The sequence below is a fragment of the Salvelinus sp. IW2-2015 genome, linkage group LG6.2 (genome assembly GCF_002910315.2).
Source record: "Salvelinus sp. IW2-2015 linkage group LG6.2, ASM291031v2, whole genome shotgun sequence".
Classification (NCBI taxonomy): domain Eukaryota; kingdom Metazoa; phylum Chordata; class Actinopteri; order Salmoniformes; family Salmonidae; genus Salvelinus; species Salvelinus sp. IW2-2015.
The window spans coordinates 10,134,698-10,148,398 of NC_036846.1; the positions used below are offsets into that span (position 1 = coordinate 10,134,698).

Sequence of the window (13,701 nt, forward strand, 5' to 3'; positions counted from 1 at the left end):
CAAGGAATGTGACCCATGTACATGTGATTTGGTACCAGAAAAGTAGCGTAGCCTACCTTTCACAAAAGCAGACTAATTCACACGAGATTACTCAGATTTGCATTGAATTGACCAGAGCAAATAACTTGAAACAAAAACAAACCCATGTCAATTGAAATTCCGTCTTTATTACAATTCACAGAATGGATAGATAACATCATTAAATATATTTTATCTAAATGATACAAAATACAACATATAATAGCAAAGCATTCCAGTGCACCTTACAAGAAAAGAAAACTCTTTCTCCTTCTTTGCTCATTGGGTACAGTCCAGATTTTTCTATCCATAGCCCTACATTGACTTAATGCACCCACGCACCTGCTACTGTATTGTGGCCATACCGATAGCAACGAAGGGGCTCCTAAAACAGCCTGTTTACTGGAGTACACACCCCAATAAATGGAAAACAAGTTTAGGTCAGTTGTTGCTGAGGAACTGTGTTAACATTGAGCAGAATCAATGTTGCATTCTGTATTCGATAGAAAAGCGGCCTCACTTCTGATTTAAGTCCCCAAGTTTAATTTCTCTTTCAGTACACTTGTATTGGCTGAAATCCCATACTCCTGTTCTGTGCCGACAACTCTTTAGATTTCGATCAAGGGCTTTCAATGGTTTTACGGTTGGGCTCTGATAAAGGAATGGTTTTTGGATCCAAGTATGCAAAAGCAAATGAATGTGTCCCTTTAACTGCAAAATACTTTGCATCTAGTAATACATAGAACTTGAGTTTGGCCCTTGCCGTCACAGAGCCTATTTGGAAGATGTATAAGTCTGGTGTCAGGACAATTATAGTACTTTAATAAATTCCACCATCAATTCATTATAGTAGTAGTGCAGAACATGTGGAACAAGAGGGGTTGTCATATTGGAGTTTCACTCTCTCATGAGACCTCCTTCCTTGACTTCTTCATGGTCATTATGAGAAACATAGATTCTACTGAGAAGTAAAGATGATTCTTCATGCATTGATTAGAGCTACATATTTCTCTTACATCCGACTAGTCCAGACAATTACTCCATGTGTGTATCTGATATGTGGCTCCTTGGATTACAACTAACCTTGTGTATCTGATATGTGGCGGACAGAGAAAATCCAACAGATATGCTTCCTGTAAATCAGAAATGTTTCCTGTATTATTGAGGCCGCTGTCTTTTCCAGTTCCCTAGCTAATGCAATTGAGTAGCTTGTGTCTGGCCTTGCCTTACATTGATTTATCCCCACAACCTGGTTAACTTCATGTCACATTAAGGCAAATTGATAGGCGGAGAAGGGGAAAAAACAATGTTAGGGAAGATGGTTCATGAAATAAATCTCAAACAGATGTTGGAACCATAATCATAATGTGCCTATATTGACTTCTGGCTTTAGAATTGACCATATAAAGATATTTTATTCAAACATTAGACATGTGTGTACTTTCTGGCTAAAGTTCTATTTCCTTCTACACTGTATAGGCCTAGGCTACTTTTCTGACTGACTTTTGTGGACACTCACTGTAAATACATATCAACACACATAATAGAGATCATTCATATGATTGTGTGACATAAATATGCATATTAGGCCTATATCCACAAACATAGGTATTTTATGAATACATTTGATCGACTGCCCGAAAGCTCAGCCACAATTAAATACATTTTTGTGTGCGGAGACTATTTCCTGTTTCTCCAGTTTTGCCTTTTGCCTCCAGCACCTTCACAAATCAGCTATGAGTGTGCGGTAGATTCTGCCTATTAGGAATACATTTGGGTAAAACCAATAACATTTGTCAAACATGATTATCAGTTATTGAAGTTGCACAATTCAGACATACCTGTATCTTGGTGACGTTGTAGGCCAAGTCTTTGATTCCGAAGCAGCAACATTTCATTGTCATAATGTCATCAAAAGGAGCTAAACAATCTTGCGAGCTATTTGACAATTACCAGTGTAATTACAGTTATTTAAAACATAAACCTTTATGTACACATAAATACAGTTTCCTAAATACAGCTGTGTGTCGTCCACGCAGGGCGCGTTCTCCGATTACGCGTGTCTGGGAAGATCTTCCCACACGGTCTGTCAACCGTGGTTTGAGTTGACAGTCTCAGAAGGACCCTGCGATGGCAAGATCTCGCCAACAGATGGCGCACTCCGACTACGCTCGAGAAACTAATTGCCAAAAGCCAGGGAATGAGTATAGCTTTCAAAGGCTACGTTCCTCTGTCGAACGGTCGAACGGATGACTGAGGTATTGCTGCGGGGTGTTGACATTCACTCTGCTTTCTTGATGAATATCTGAAGTGCAAGAGGAATAGCATTTGAGACAAAATCGTATACATCTATCTGTTTGAGGTATATATTCTACTTTACATTAGACCACTTTGAAGCCTGAAAACATCTGACCAACTTAGATTTTTTCAGTGAACTATCACTTTAAGTTGCCTAAAATACAAGGGATTCTTTATAAGACAAGGCTTCCAAGGCTCTGTGGTGAACGGGTGATGGCTGGGCCGGCTTACCTCGCTCAGGATGACCCAGACGGGGCAGTCTGTGATCACAGAGAGACGAAGGGCTTCCAGGGGCCCGAATGTGGGATCCACCTCCCCCTCGGCGATCCCATTATGGAACACTCCTAGAGGTCAGAGAGAGAGAGAGAGGATCGATATATCAGACCAACATAACCAATAGACTGTGGCTGGACATCTATAGACCCCTTTCTGTGTTTACAAACATTGTCGCACGAGGGCGATGCGTGCAAGCTGGTGGCAGAACAAGGGGGAATTCTTATAGAATGCCAGCAACTGGCCCAAAAAGCCTCTATTTACATGTTGCTTATGGATTGTAATTGGATTATAATTGGATTTTAAAGTTCGTATGAATGTCCTGCTTAATATAATGTTTGTGTCATCATCGCAAATCAGCTGCATTATACTTAAAAAACACTTCAACTTCAACCAGTAAAGTGGCTCTTTGGCTAGCTTTTGCTACAGGCTACAGTATATCAATGAGCATTAGCATTCTAGCAAACAACTGCTGTATCCAAAATAGTTATTTTGGATACAGAGATCACAACCAAACAGAATCTTAGCGACTGTTTAGGCAAGAATCAAAACATAATTGTAAGCGTACGAGAATCCCAAAACGTTATTTTATTTAGAAGTAATAAAAATGTAAATCTAAGCTATGTTGAATGGGCACAGATGGCGATGGCTTGCTTACTGCAGCCAAGAGTCGCATGCATCTGTGCATCGTGTACTGAAAAAGGGTCTATTGACTTTGTCAATAAACACTGTAGTCATGATGAAGCATTGTATTTCATTTGTACCTCAATAAATACTGCATGGGCTCCTAAATTCTAACAGAGAGCACATTCGATACAAGATATGTTGTGTTGACATTTCAATTGGTTCAAGGCAAGGCGGTGGTATCAAATATGACCATAACATGCGTTCAGCTTGCTATGCTTTCTTTGTTGATCTACTACTGAAATGCTAACAATACACAATGAATTCTCTCTCATATCAATCTTGTTACACAGTGATAGAGTGAGTTCTATGGTTTAGGTTACACTATGCCTGAAAGTAGAGCTGGAGGGAGAAGAACCTGGTGAACATTTGATAGCAATATCGCACAATTAATTGATTTGGTCCAAACGTGAACTACTATGCCAGATTGATATTGATTCCCCCTTGAAATATTTATGAATGAGCGGGAGTGCTTGTAGTAATTTATATGCTGTCAGAAGGAGTACCTCTTTCAAGGGGATGAAAGCCTGTCTCTGTGTTACGGAGACAGTAATCACTGGCCTGGGGATGTGTTTGACTACTCAGAACACGCATCCTCACTCGCTGTCTACTCCCTTCCTTCCTTCCTTCATTGAATTAATCAACAATCTGTATGTCAGTGGATAGATAATAGTGTACATGAAAGCAAGGTCTCTGCCCTATTGCATAACAAATCCACTCCTCAGATCTCTAATTAAGGAAGGAACGATGGTGTATCTAACACTTTGCCACCGATTCGATTGTAATGGAATTGAGCTCAAACCCGTATTTCTACCTTATGTTAACTACATTTAACCCATCCTCCTATTTCAATATGATATAAAACACTGTAATGTCATTAAATCCAATTATTTTCAATGAGTACCATGCTATCGTTTTAAAGAGCACCGGTGCAACACTTGTCTTGCACTTCACGCAATTTCAGAAAGAGCACCTAAGGTCCTCTAAAAACTGTGAAGGTAGTCCTTATCTACTCTTCCCGTCCTCCTGTGAAAGTCCTAGATGGTGCAGCAGCTAATCATGTGTTGGAGCCCTCAGTAATTGAGTGAGATGGATTTGTCAGGGGCCTGTGTATGAGTGTATGTGTGTGTGTTTGTGCGTGTGTAATTTGTCAAGGCCTGTCTTAGTCCATGTGAACTATTCCTGTTTGCCAGTACCGGTTAGAATCTGGCACAAGGTTTTGTTAGATGAAGGGGACTGACGAATGGATGGATGAAAACAAAAGGGAAAGAATTTTGGAGGGATATTTTGGCAGGGAGTACAGTGTTGGAATCTCTAAAAAAGATGACATCATTTTTATGACAGTGGAGTCCTTTGTTTGGCTTTGGGTGATTCTTTCTGCAGTACTAGTTCTTAACACTTCTGATAAATACATCCCCAGTACTAACAACCACCTATTGAAACATGTCCTTGGTAGCACGGCACTAATTTCATTCTGGGTCATTTTCATTAGAGGGTACAGTAACAAAAATTTTGCTACGGAAAGCAAAATAGTCACCTATTCTGATAAAGCCATCCTCTGTTCTGTGGTATTTTGGTGTTTTCTCTCTCCCCTCTTTCAAGGCCTCTTTTTCTGACTGGATATTCTGTAGGAGAAAGAGAGAGAGGTGTGTGAGGAACACAACACAGGAACACATATACGCTTGCACGCATGCCGAATACACACACAACACACAACACACACACACACACACACACACACACACACACACACACACACACACACACACACACACACACACCACCACACACACACACACACACACACACACACACACCACACACACACACACACACACACACACACACAACCAAGATCAATGCAGGCAGAAACCCTGTTTGATCTGCACTCAGATCAAGCTAAAATCTACTGTATACATCATCAACCAATGCTTTGACAACAAAACTCCTTGGTACTGACCTCCTTTATCTCCAAATTCAGTTAGTAAATCACACACACACACACACACACACACACACACACACACACACACACACACACACACACACACACACACACACACACACACACACACACACACACACACACACACACACACACACCACACACACACACACACACACACCACACACACACACACACACACACACACACACACACACACACACACACACACACACCCCTCACGGCACTAGTCGTGAACTCAGATCAACCTAACTTTGACCTCTTGTCTTACAACATAAAAGCGAGAAAGATATCAATGGGTCATCATAGTTAATACAGCGGGACTCTTTAGTGTTGCTGCTGGGTCATAGCAATTGATACTGTTGGAGAAATATCTGTTTGACTCGCTTATCTAAAGCAATGAATCGAGAAAGGACACGAGGACGGAGTGAGGGAAAACAAGCTGACCTTTTGTGGCAGGATTTTCCCTTTCTGTTGGTCCTCTAAATAGAAATCAATGTATGCCCAATCACACAAGTGATTACAGATGTAGGATCTTAATTTGACCTATATTGTCACAGCAAAATAATCCTGCAGCAACAGGATTTGAACGTTTAGTACATAATGTTGCTTGATCGGTGGTTAGGCTATTTGCTACATAAAGTAGGCTCCATAAAAGTGCAATACTGTTAATATAACCGTGTGTTAGTGTGGGTTTTCAGTGAATTTATGTAAGTCACAAAGCTCATCTGTACTCTCAGTAACACAACAGGGATCAAATTAAGATCCTACTGTACATTTGTACGCTACACTGTAAAAATATGACATTTCCCTCCTCCCGCCGTTTAACTGCACCTGACAGCGTCTCTCTCTCTCTCCCTCCCTCTCCATCATCTTCTTGTTTTCTTCTTATCTTTCCTCGTCTTTATTCTCTCTGTCTTTCCTTACCTTTCTTTCCTCAATCCTTTCTTCTCCATTCTAAGACCAGAATAACTTGTTATGACTCTAAAGACATGTAACACTTCTACTCATCATTAACACTTCTACTCATATTCTTCCTATAGGAGGAACAACAACAACAACAAAAACAGAAACACCTCCACCCTCTTGCAGCATTACAGGGTCTCAATGACAGTCAGGTGTAGGGAGAGATTGAATGAGTGAAGGAGGGAGAATAAATAATAAAATAGAGATAGACAGAGAGGGAGGAGAGAGAGGGGGGAAAAAAATCCAGCTATTAATCTGTCGCGGCGAGCGTCAGTTTGCGGAACCTAATCTGAAATCCCCGCCTCGCCTAGCCACCCTGCCGGGTGAAAGCTCTCAAACCGTGGCCGGCGGGAGACTGATTTGATTACCACCGCCCGGGAGTCCTCTTTTTCTCTGTTTCTTTCTCCACAATATCTCTCTTGTACTCTCTTTTTTTGAGAGAGAACCTCACTCTGTCTTGAGTCATTTCTCATCTCTTCTCTGTGTCCTCTAGGGCTTAAACACTGTGGGTGCTCGCCCTTAAACGTGGCTTATGTGCTCCTATGTCAACCAGATGGAAGCTGACTTCATATGTCTTTCCACTTGAGAGAATTATATCTTTCCACTTGAGGAAGAGTGATGTATCCAGTGTGGCTTCCCAGGAAATGGGCTGTTTCTCAATAGAAACAACACAAAATAATAGAGATCTTCTGAAAGTATATGATCTTGAGACCCTGTATGTAACAATACATCCCTGTAGAATGCTTTCGACACCTTGTAGAGTCCATAGCCTGACAAATAGAGGCTGTTCTGAGGGCAAAGGGGGTGTTCCTAGTGTTTGGTATACTCAGTATATGTAAGGGATATTGAACAATATGGAAGGTGTGTTCCACGACGCGTCAGCGGACTTTCCACGGAGTTGCATTATTTTCCAGAATACGCATAGAGCCCCGAGTTGACTAGTGAAATTTATTTGGATACATAACAAGGAGGCACGATTTAGCCTGGCATAGAAAATGGGCTCTCTCGTCTGGGACAGGATGAATCAGGCTTATAGTGGCGAGCCTCATATGGCAAGATAATATATGGTAAAGGTTATGTAATGGTAATAATGTGCTGGGATTGAATCGGGTAAATAGCGGTGAGACTCACGTCAAAAGGCAGCACCTCCACAGTGGTGTTGAACAGCTTGTCCCCTGGGTGCTCAATGTTCCCGCTACGGAAGAAATACCTTGAAAGATAGAGATAGATCGATAGATAGATAGAGAGAGATAGATAGAGAATAACAAATGGGGAGATGTCAATTTGATATTCAACACACCTTGATCCACCACGATCATCATCATCATCATCATTATGGGTGCCCACTTTTCTTCAGACATGGACTTTTTTTTGGTGCCATGAAAATGTTTCAAATTAACTTGTCTCAGCAGCATACATATTTGATGCAAAGACTAGAAATGGCTTATTTGGTGAATATTACTTACCAAGCCAAGCAGAGCTGTTTGTTTTATCGAAATACAAATTATCCTGTGCTTTTTCATTTGGCACATAGGCACATAAAGACACAGCTTGGCTCCATATGTAACCGCAAAGCGTCCACGATGTGCTTGCATATGGGCTCACCCAGAAATTTTACTTTTGTAACTGAATCAAAACATTTTAACTATTTGACTTGTTGGGAAAATAAATATGACAAAATGCAGAATGGGGGCGGGGGTTATTTCACAGATTGAATCATAATATATTAGGCCTACTGATTATTTCTCAATTGCAAGCTACTCATTGACAGGCCTCGAGCTACCGGACTTGAAGTTTTCTGCTAAGGTGCAACCTTTGGTAGACTGATGGAAGGCTACTCAGAGTCAGAGTCTATGATACAGCGAAGCCTAATCAAGCATGCCCGTGCTCATCATGGTTCTAACAGGCAAAGTGAAACGATACAATGAATTTGCTCGTGGTGCACGCAGCTCAAAAGATATGGAACAACACCATTGAATCAACACCATCAGACATGAAACAAAGATATAAATGTAACAACAGCACAACAAAATAGATTAACAATTTTCTTTTGCAGGTGCCTTTTCATTTTATACACCAGAGGTGCAACTAGTGCTTTCTAACTGCACTGAACCAACACAGTGGCGCGTGTGAGTGAAGCAAAACTGTCCAGTGGTCAAAACCATTCATCTTGAGGCGACGGGGGACAGGGTTCTAAAAGCAATTCATTATTATATCATATATAAAATGGCCATATCTATTTTAATATATACTAGCTCAAAACACTACTAATCATTGAACATGATAAATTACCCAATGGATCATTGGAGAAAAAAAAAATAGGGGGTGCACCCCTATTTTGAACGTGGGGATACAGCTGGTCCGTTTGCTCCATTGCTCAGGCTCTTATGATCATCATCATCATCAGTCAGCCAGCCAGCCAGCCATCCAGCCAGCCAGCCAGCCAGCCAGCCAGCCAGCCAGTTCAAACTCCCTCTACATTTTGCTTTGTACAAATGCATATCCCACCAAGTACCTAACAGCAGTCTGGACCACACCCCCCAAAAGAGCAACTGAGGCGACACTGGTGACCACAGAGCCACAGCATCACCATTAGAAGACACTGGTGACCACAGAGCCACAGCGTCACCATTAGAAGACACTGGTGACCACAGAGCCACGGCGTCACCATTAGAAGACACTGGTGACCACAGAGTCACAATGGTCACCATTAGAAGACAGTGGTGACCACAGAGACACAGCATCACTACTAGAAGACAGTGGTGACCACAGAGCCACATCGTCACCATTAGAAGACAGTGGTGACCACAGAGCCACAGCGTCACCATTAGAAAGACAGTGGTGAACACAGAGCTACAGTGTCACCATTAGAAGACAGTGGTGACCACAGAGCCACAGCGTCACCATTAGAAGACAGTGGTGACCACAGAGACACAGCGTCACCATTAGAAGACACTGGTGACCACAGAGCCACAGCGTCACCATTAGAAGACAGTGGTGACCACAGAGACACAGCTCACCATTAGAAACAGTGGTGACCACAGAGACCACAGCATCACCACTAGAAGACAGTGGTGACCACAGAGCCACATCGTCACCATTAGAAGACAGTGGTGACCACAGAGCCACAGCGTCACCATTAGAAGACAGTGGTGACACACAGGAGCACACGTCACCATTAGAAGACAGTGGTGACCACAGAGCCACAGCGTCACCATTAGAAGACAGTGGTGACCACAGAGCCACGCGTCACCATTAGAAGACAGTGGTGACCACAGGAGAACAGCGTCACCATTAGAAGACAGTGGTGACCACAGAGACACAGCGTCACCATTAGAAGGACCTGGTGACCACAGAGCCACAGCGTCACCATTAGAAGACACTGGTGACCACAGAGCCACAGCGTCACCATTAGAAGACAGTGGTAACCACAGAGACACAGCGTCACCTGTGCGAGAGCGACAGTCTGGGACATGTGTGGAGATCTGTGTGGAGATCGTCTTTGTCCACTAGCACAGTGTATGTGTGTTTGTGCATGTGTGTGGGTCCATGTATATTTGTGTATTCAAGCATGCCATGTACAGTTTAAGTCGGAAGTTTACATACACTTAGGTTGGAGTCATTAAAACTTGGCTTTCAACCACTCCACAAATTTATTGGAAAGTCGGTTAGGACATCTACTTAATTTTTTCAACAACTGTTTACAGACAGATTATTTCACTTATAATTCACTGTATCACAATTCCAATGAGTCAGAAGTTTACATACACTAATTTGACTGTGCCTTTAAACAGCTTGGAAAATTCCATAAAATGATGTCATGGCTTTAGAAGATTCTGATAGGCTAATTGACATTATTTGAGTCAATTGGAAGTGTACCTTTGGATGTAGTTCAAGGCCTACCTTCAAACTCAGTGCCTCTTTGCTTGACATCATGGGAAAATCTAAAGAAATCAGCCAAGACATCAGAAAAAGAATTGTAGACCTCCACAATTCTGGTTCAGCCTTGGGAGCAATTTCCAAACGCCTGGAGGTACCACGTTCATCTGTACAAACAATAGTACGCAAGTATAAACACCATGGGACCAYGCAGCCGTCATACCGCTCAGGGAGGAGACGTGTTCTGTCTTCTAGAGATGAATGTACTTTGGTGCGAAAAGTGCAAATCAATCCCAGAACAACAGCAAAGGACCTTGTGAAGATGCTGGAGGAAACAGGTACAAAAGTATCTATATCTACAGTAAAACGAGTCCTATATCACCATAACCTGAAAAGCTGCTCAGCAAGGAATAAGCCACTGCTCCAAAACCGCCATAAAAAAGCCGGACTACGGTTTGCAACTGCACATGGGGACAAAGATCGTACTCTTTGGAGAAATGTCCTCTGGTCTGATGAAACAAAAATATAACTGTTTGGCCATAATGACCATCGTTATGTTTGGAGGAAAAAGGTGGAGTCTTGCAAGCCGAAGAACACCATCCCAACCGTGAAGCACGGGGGTGGCAGCATCATGTTGTGGGAGTGCTTTGCTGCAAGAGGGACTGGTGCACATCACAAAATAGATGGCATCATGAGGGAGGAAAATTATGTGGATATATTGAAGCAACATCTCAAGACATCAGTCAGGAAGTTAAAGCTTGGTCGCAAATGGGTCTTCCAAATGGACAATGACCACAAGCATACTTCCAAAGTTGTGGAAAAATGGCTTAAGGACAACAAAGTCAAGGTATTGGAGTGGCCATCACAAAGCCCTGACCTCAATCCTATAGAAAATTTGTGGGCAGAACTGAATTGTGAAAAACTGAGTTTAAATATATTTGGCTAAGGTGTACGTAAACTTCCAACTTCAACTGTATGTGTGTGTATCCAAGCATGTGAGCACACACACACACCTTTCGATGCGGACGGGCGTGAAGAAGCGGATGCGGATGAAGTCCCCAGCCACAGGGGTGAAGGCCCAGAAGAAGTCCTCTCCCAGGTAGGCCTTCTCCAGGGTGAAGTGCTGGTACGTCTTCAGGCTGGTGGTCACCTCCGCCAGCGGGTTGGCGTGGCCCTTGTGCAGGGTCTGCTTGCCAAAGTCCTTGTCCTGGAATGAATAATTAGACCCAAAGAGGGGGGTTTAGGGAGAAGACATGAAGGGGTTTCTAGATTGACTTTGAGGGTGCAGTTCTAAAGACAGGGATGAATTCTGAATTGAGATCTGGAAGTCTGACTTAAATGTTCATTTAAATCCTTTAACTATTCAATTTACATGATTTACTTGAAAATGAATGTGAGTCATACTCTCTCATCTCTCCTCCAAGTGGCTTTGGGGTTGAGAGTAACTACATTACTGTTGGCCAAAATGATGAAATTCCACATGGAGAATGTGCAATTTCATGATAAAAGAGAATAGTATATTTCTAACACCAGATAATGTCACAACAAATCTCTGAGAGATGACTTGTAACATTGTAAAACATTTTCAGCTTGCTTATAGGCCTTTGCAACTGTAATTCAAATTCCTACGATAATGATGATGGTGATAGTGCATCCAATTCATCCCACTCTAGCTGAATGTGTCATAGTTCTAATTGTACCTATCCCTATTCAAATAAGCAATGCAATATAATAAATAAAATACTCTTCATCAAATGAGAGTATTTGCTAAATACATGTAAGCATTAATGTATAGAGAGAGAGTGGTGAGCTGGCCTGCTTGGTAAAGAATCTCTGAATTGAGAAAGCCTGTGTCCAGGACGAGCGGATCAATAGTGAATTGATTGGGTTAGACCAGGTTTTCCCAAACTCGGTCCTGGGGATATTTAAAGTTGAGTTGGATATTTAAATCAGCTGTGTAGTACTAGGGCAAAAACTAAAACATGCACCCAGCACTGAGTTTGGAAAACCCTGGGTTAGACTACAGTAGCTGTATTCAGGCTGATATCCATTGCTCTTAACATAGTAATCAGAGACATTAAACAAAGTCTTTACAGCTGGAGTCTGTAAGGTGACTTGAAATGTATTCCAGTACTGCAGGGCTCAGAGACTTGAAAACTAATATTTGAACATACACAGACTTAAGTAGATAATATGACACATGCACAGTGAGTGGAAGCTAGTAAGCCTCGTGTGTTTGTGTGTGTGTGTGTGTGTGTGTGTGTGTGTGTGTGTGTGTATAGTGTTGTGTGTAGGTGTGGCTGACACACACATACCACACACAACACACACACACACCACCACACACACACACACACACACACACACCACACACACACACACACACACACACACACACACACACACACACACACACGAGCACACACACACACACACACCTCCATACCTTGAGTTTCTGGATCTTTCCGGCCAGGGAAGAGTGGGTGCCCACATGCTGGAAGAGAGAGGGCTTGAAGCGAATTCTCAGGTTGGCCTTCTGCCTGTCGCAGTGTTTCTGTGTGTGACAGGCAGGGGAGAGGTGGGAAAGAGGAGGAGGGAGAGAGAAAGAGAGTATGAGTGTGTGGGAGTTGCACCATTTTCTGAGACTGAGACCAGTTTGGAAAGTCATAGTATTTACATGTAACTCCCTGCTTGGATACTCTGTAACATATCTTTATTTTCTCTCTCCCTTGAAGTAATCACTGATCTAACATGACTGGGTCTGAACGACAGCTTGTATCAGGACAGTGGTTACCACAACATATAAGGAAAGGTTTACTTCCAACTGGGCCTAGGTTTACCATGGGGGAGGTTGAACTTACCGCGTCCTTCTCCGGGTTGCACACCTTAACCCACATGATGTGGTCCAGCAACCAATCAATTGGCTTGTCCTTGTAGAACATTAGCATAAACTCAACGATCAGCGACAGGTCCACGGACTTGAACATCTTACCTGAGAAGAGACGATATACAACTTAGTTACAATGCGTGACATCATCAAATAGCACCAAAGGTTGTTCAGCTAGTACCTTGTCCATTTCTAAACGTTTCATCATATCTTGAGCCTATGAAACACTACTTCCCAATTGTAAAGTGTCCCTTAGCTCCTATCCCAAGGCCCTTTGTGAAAATCTGAAAGGTCAGCAGGGATTGGACAGGTTTTTGAAATATGGTTATAACTACATTGCCCTCTGCTAGTTGGACAATTCTATCCTTTCAGATGTATTAGAAGGGGGGCCATTTGGAATTGGTGAAAAGTAGAAAGTAGAGTGCAACAAGGACCTAGAACGGAGGCTAAACTTAGCCAATGTGCTCTGAAATTAAATCAGAATGAAACAGAATTGCACACGGACCCTTGAGCGCTGAATTTAATCTAATGTAATTTAATTGTCAGATTAATACTGATTAATGCATTAGATACAATTTCATAAAGTCACCAAGTGGGTTAGAAGAGGAAATCATTTCTGGTTAAAACGAGGTTGTTTGCAGTATGTTGTTTAAAGGAATTCAATTATTTTACAGGTGTTTAATTGTAATGCTTTGAAGCTCTTTCCACTATAATGTTTTCCAGCTATTAT

At 42.2% G+C, this 13,701-nt stretch overlaps 1 protein-coding gene across 1 annotated transcript in view; it reads right to left on the reverse strand.

Moving 5' to 3' along the window:
• Positions 1-147: 147 nt before the first annotated feature.
• Positions 148-13,701, reverse strand: part of LOC111965815 (alpha-1,3-mannosyl-glycoprotein 4-beta-N-acetylglucosaminyltransferase B-like) — a 191,489-nt gene continuing 177,935 nt past the window's right edge. The window contains 7 exon segments of the mRNA XM_023990142.1: positions 148-2,323; positions 2,548-2,660; positions 4,811-4,898; positions 7,337-7,415; positions 11,098-11,291; positions 12,531-12,638; positions 12,946-13,076. Coding sequence (XP_023845910.1) covers positions 2,300-2,323; positions 2,548-2,660; positions 4,811-4,898; positions 7,337-7,415; positions 11,098-11,291; positions 12,531-12,638; positions 12,946-13,076 — 737 coding nt within the window. The 3' untranslated portion in view covers positions 148-2,299.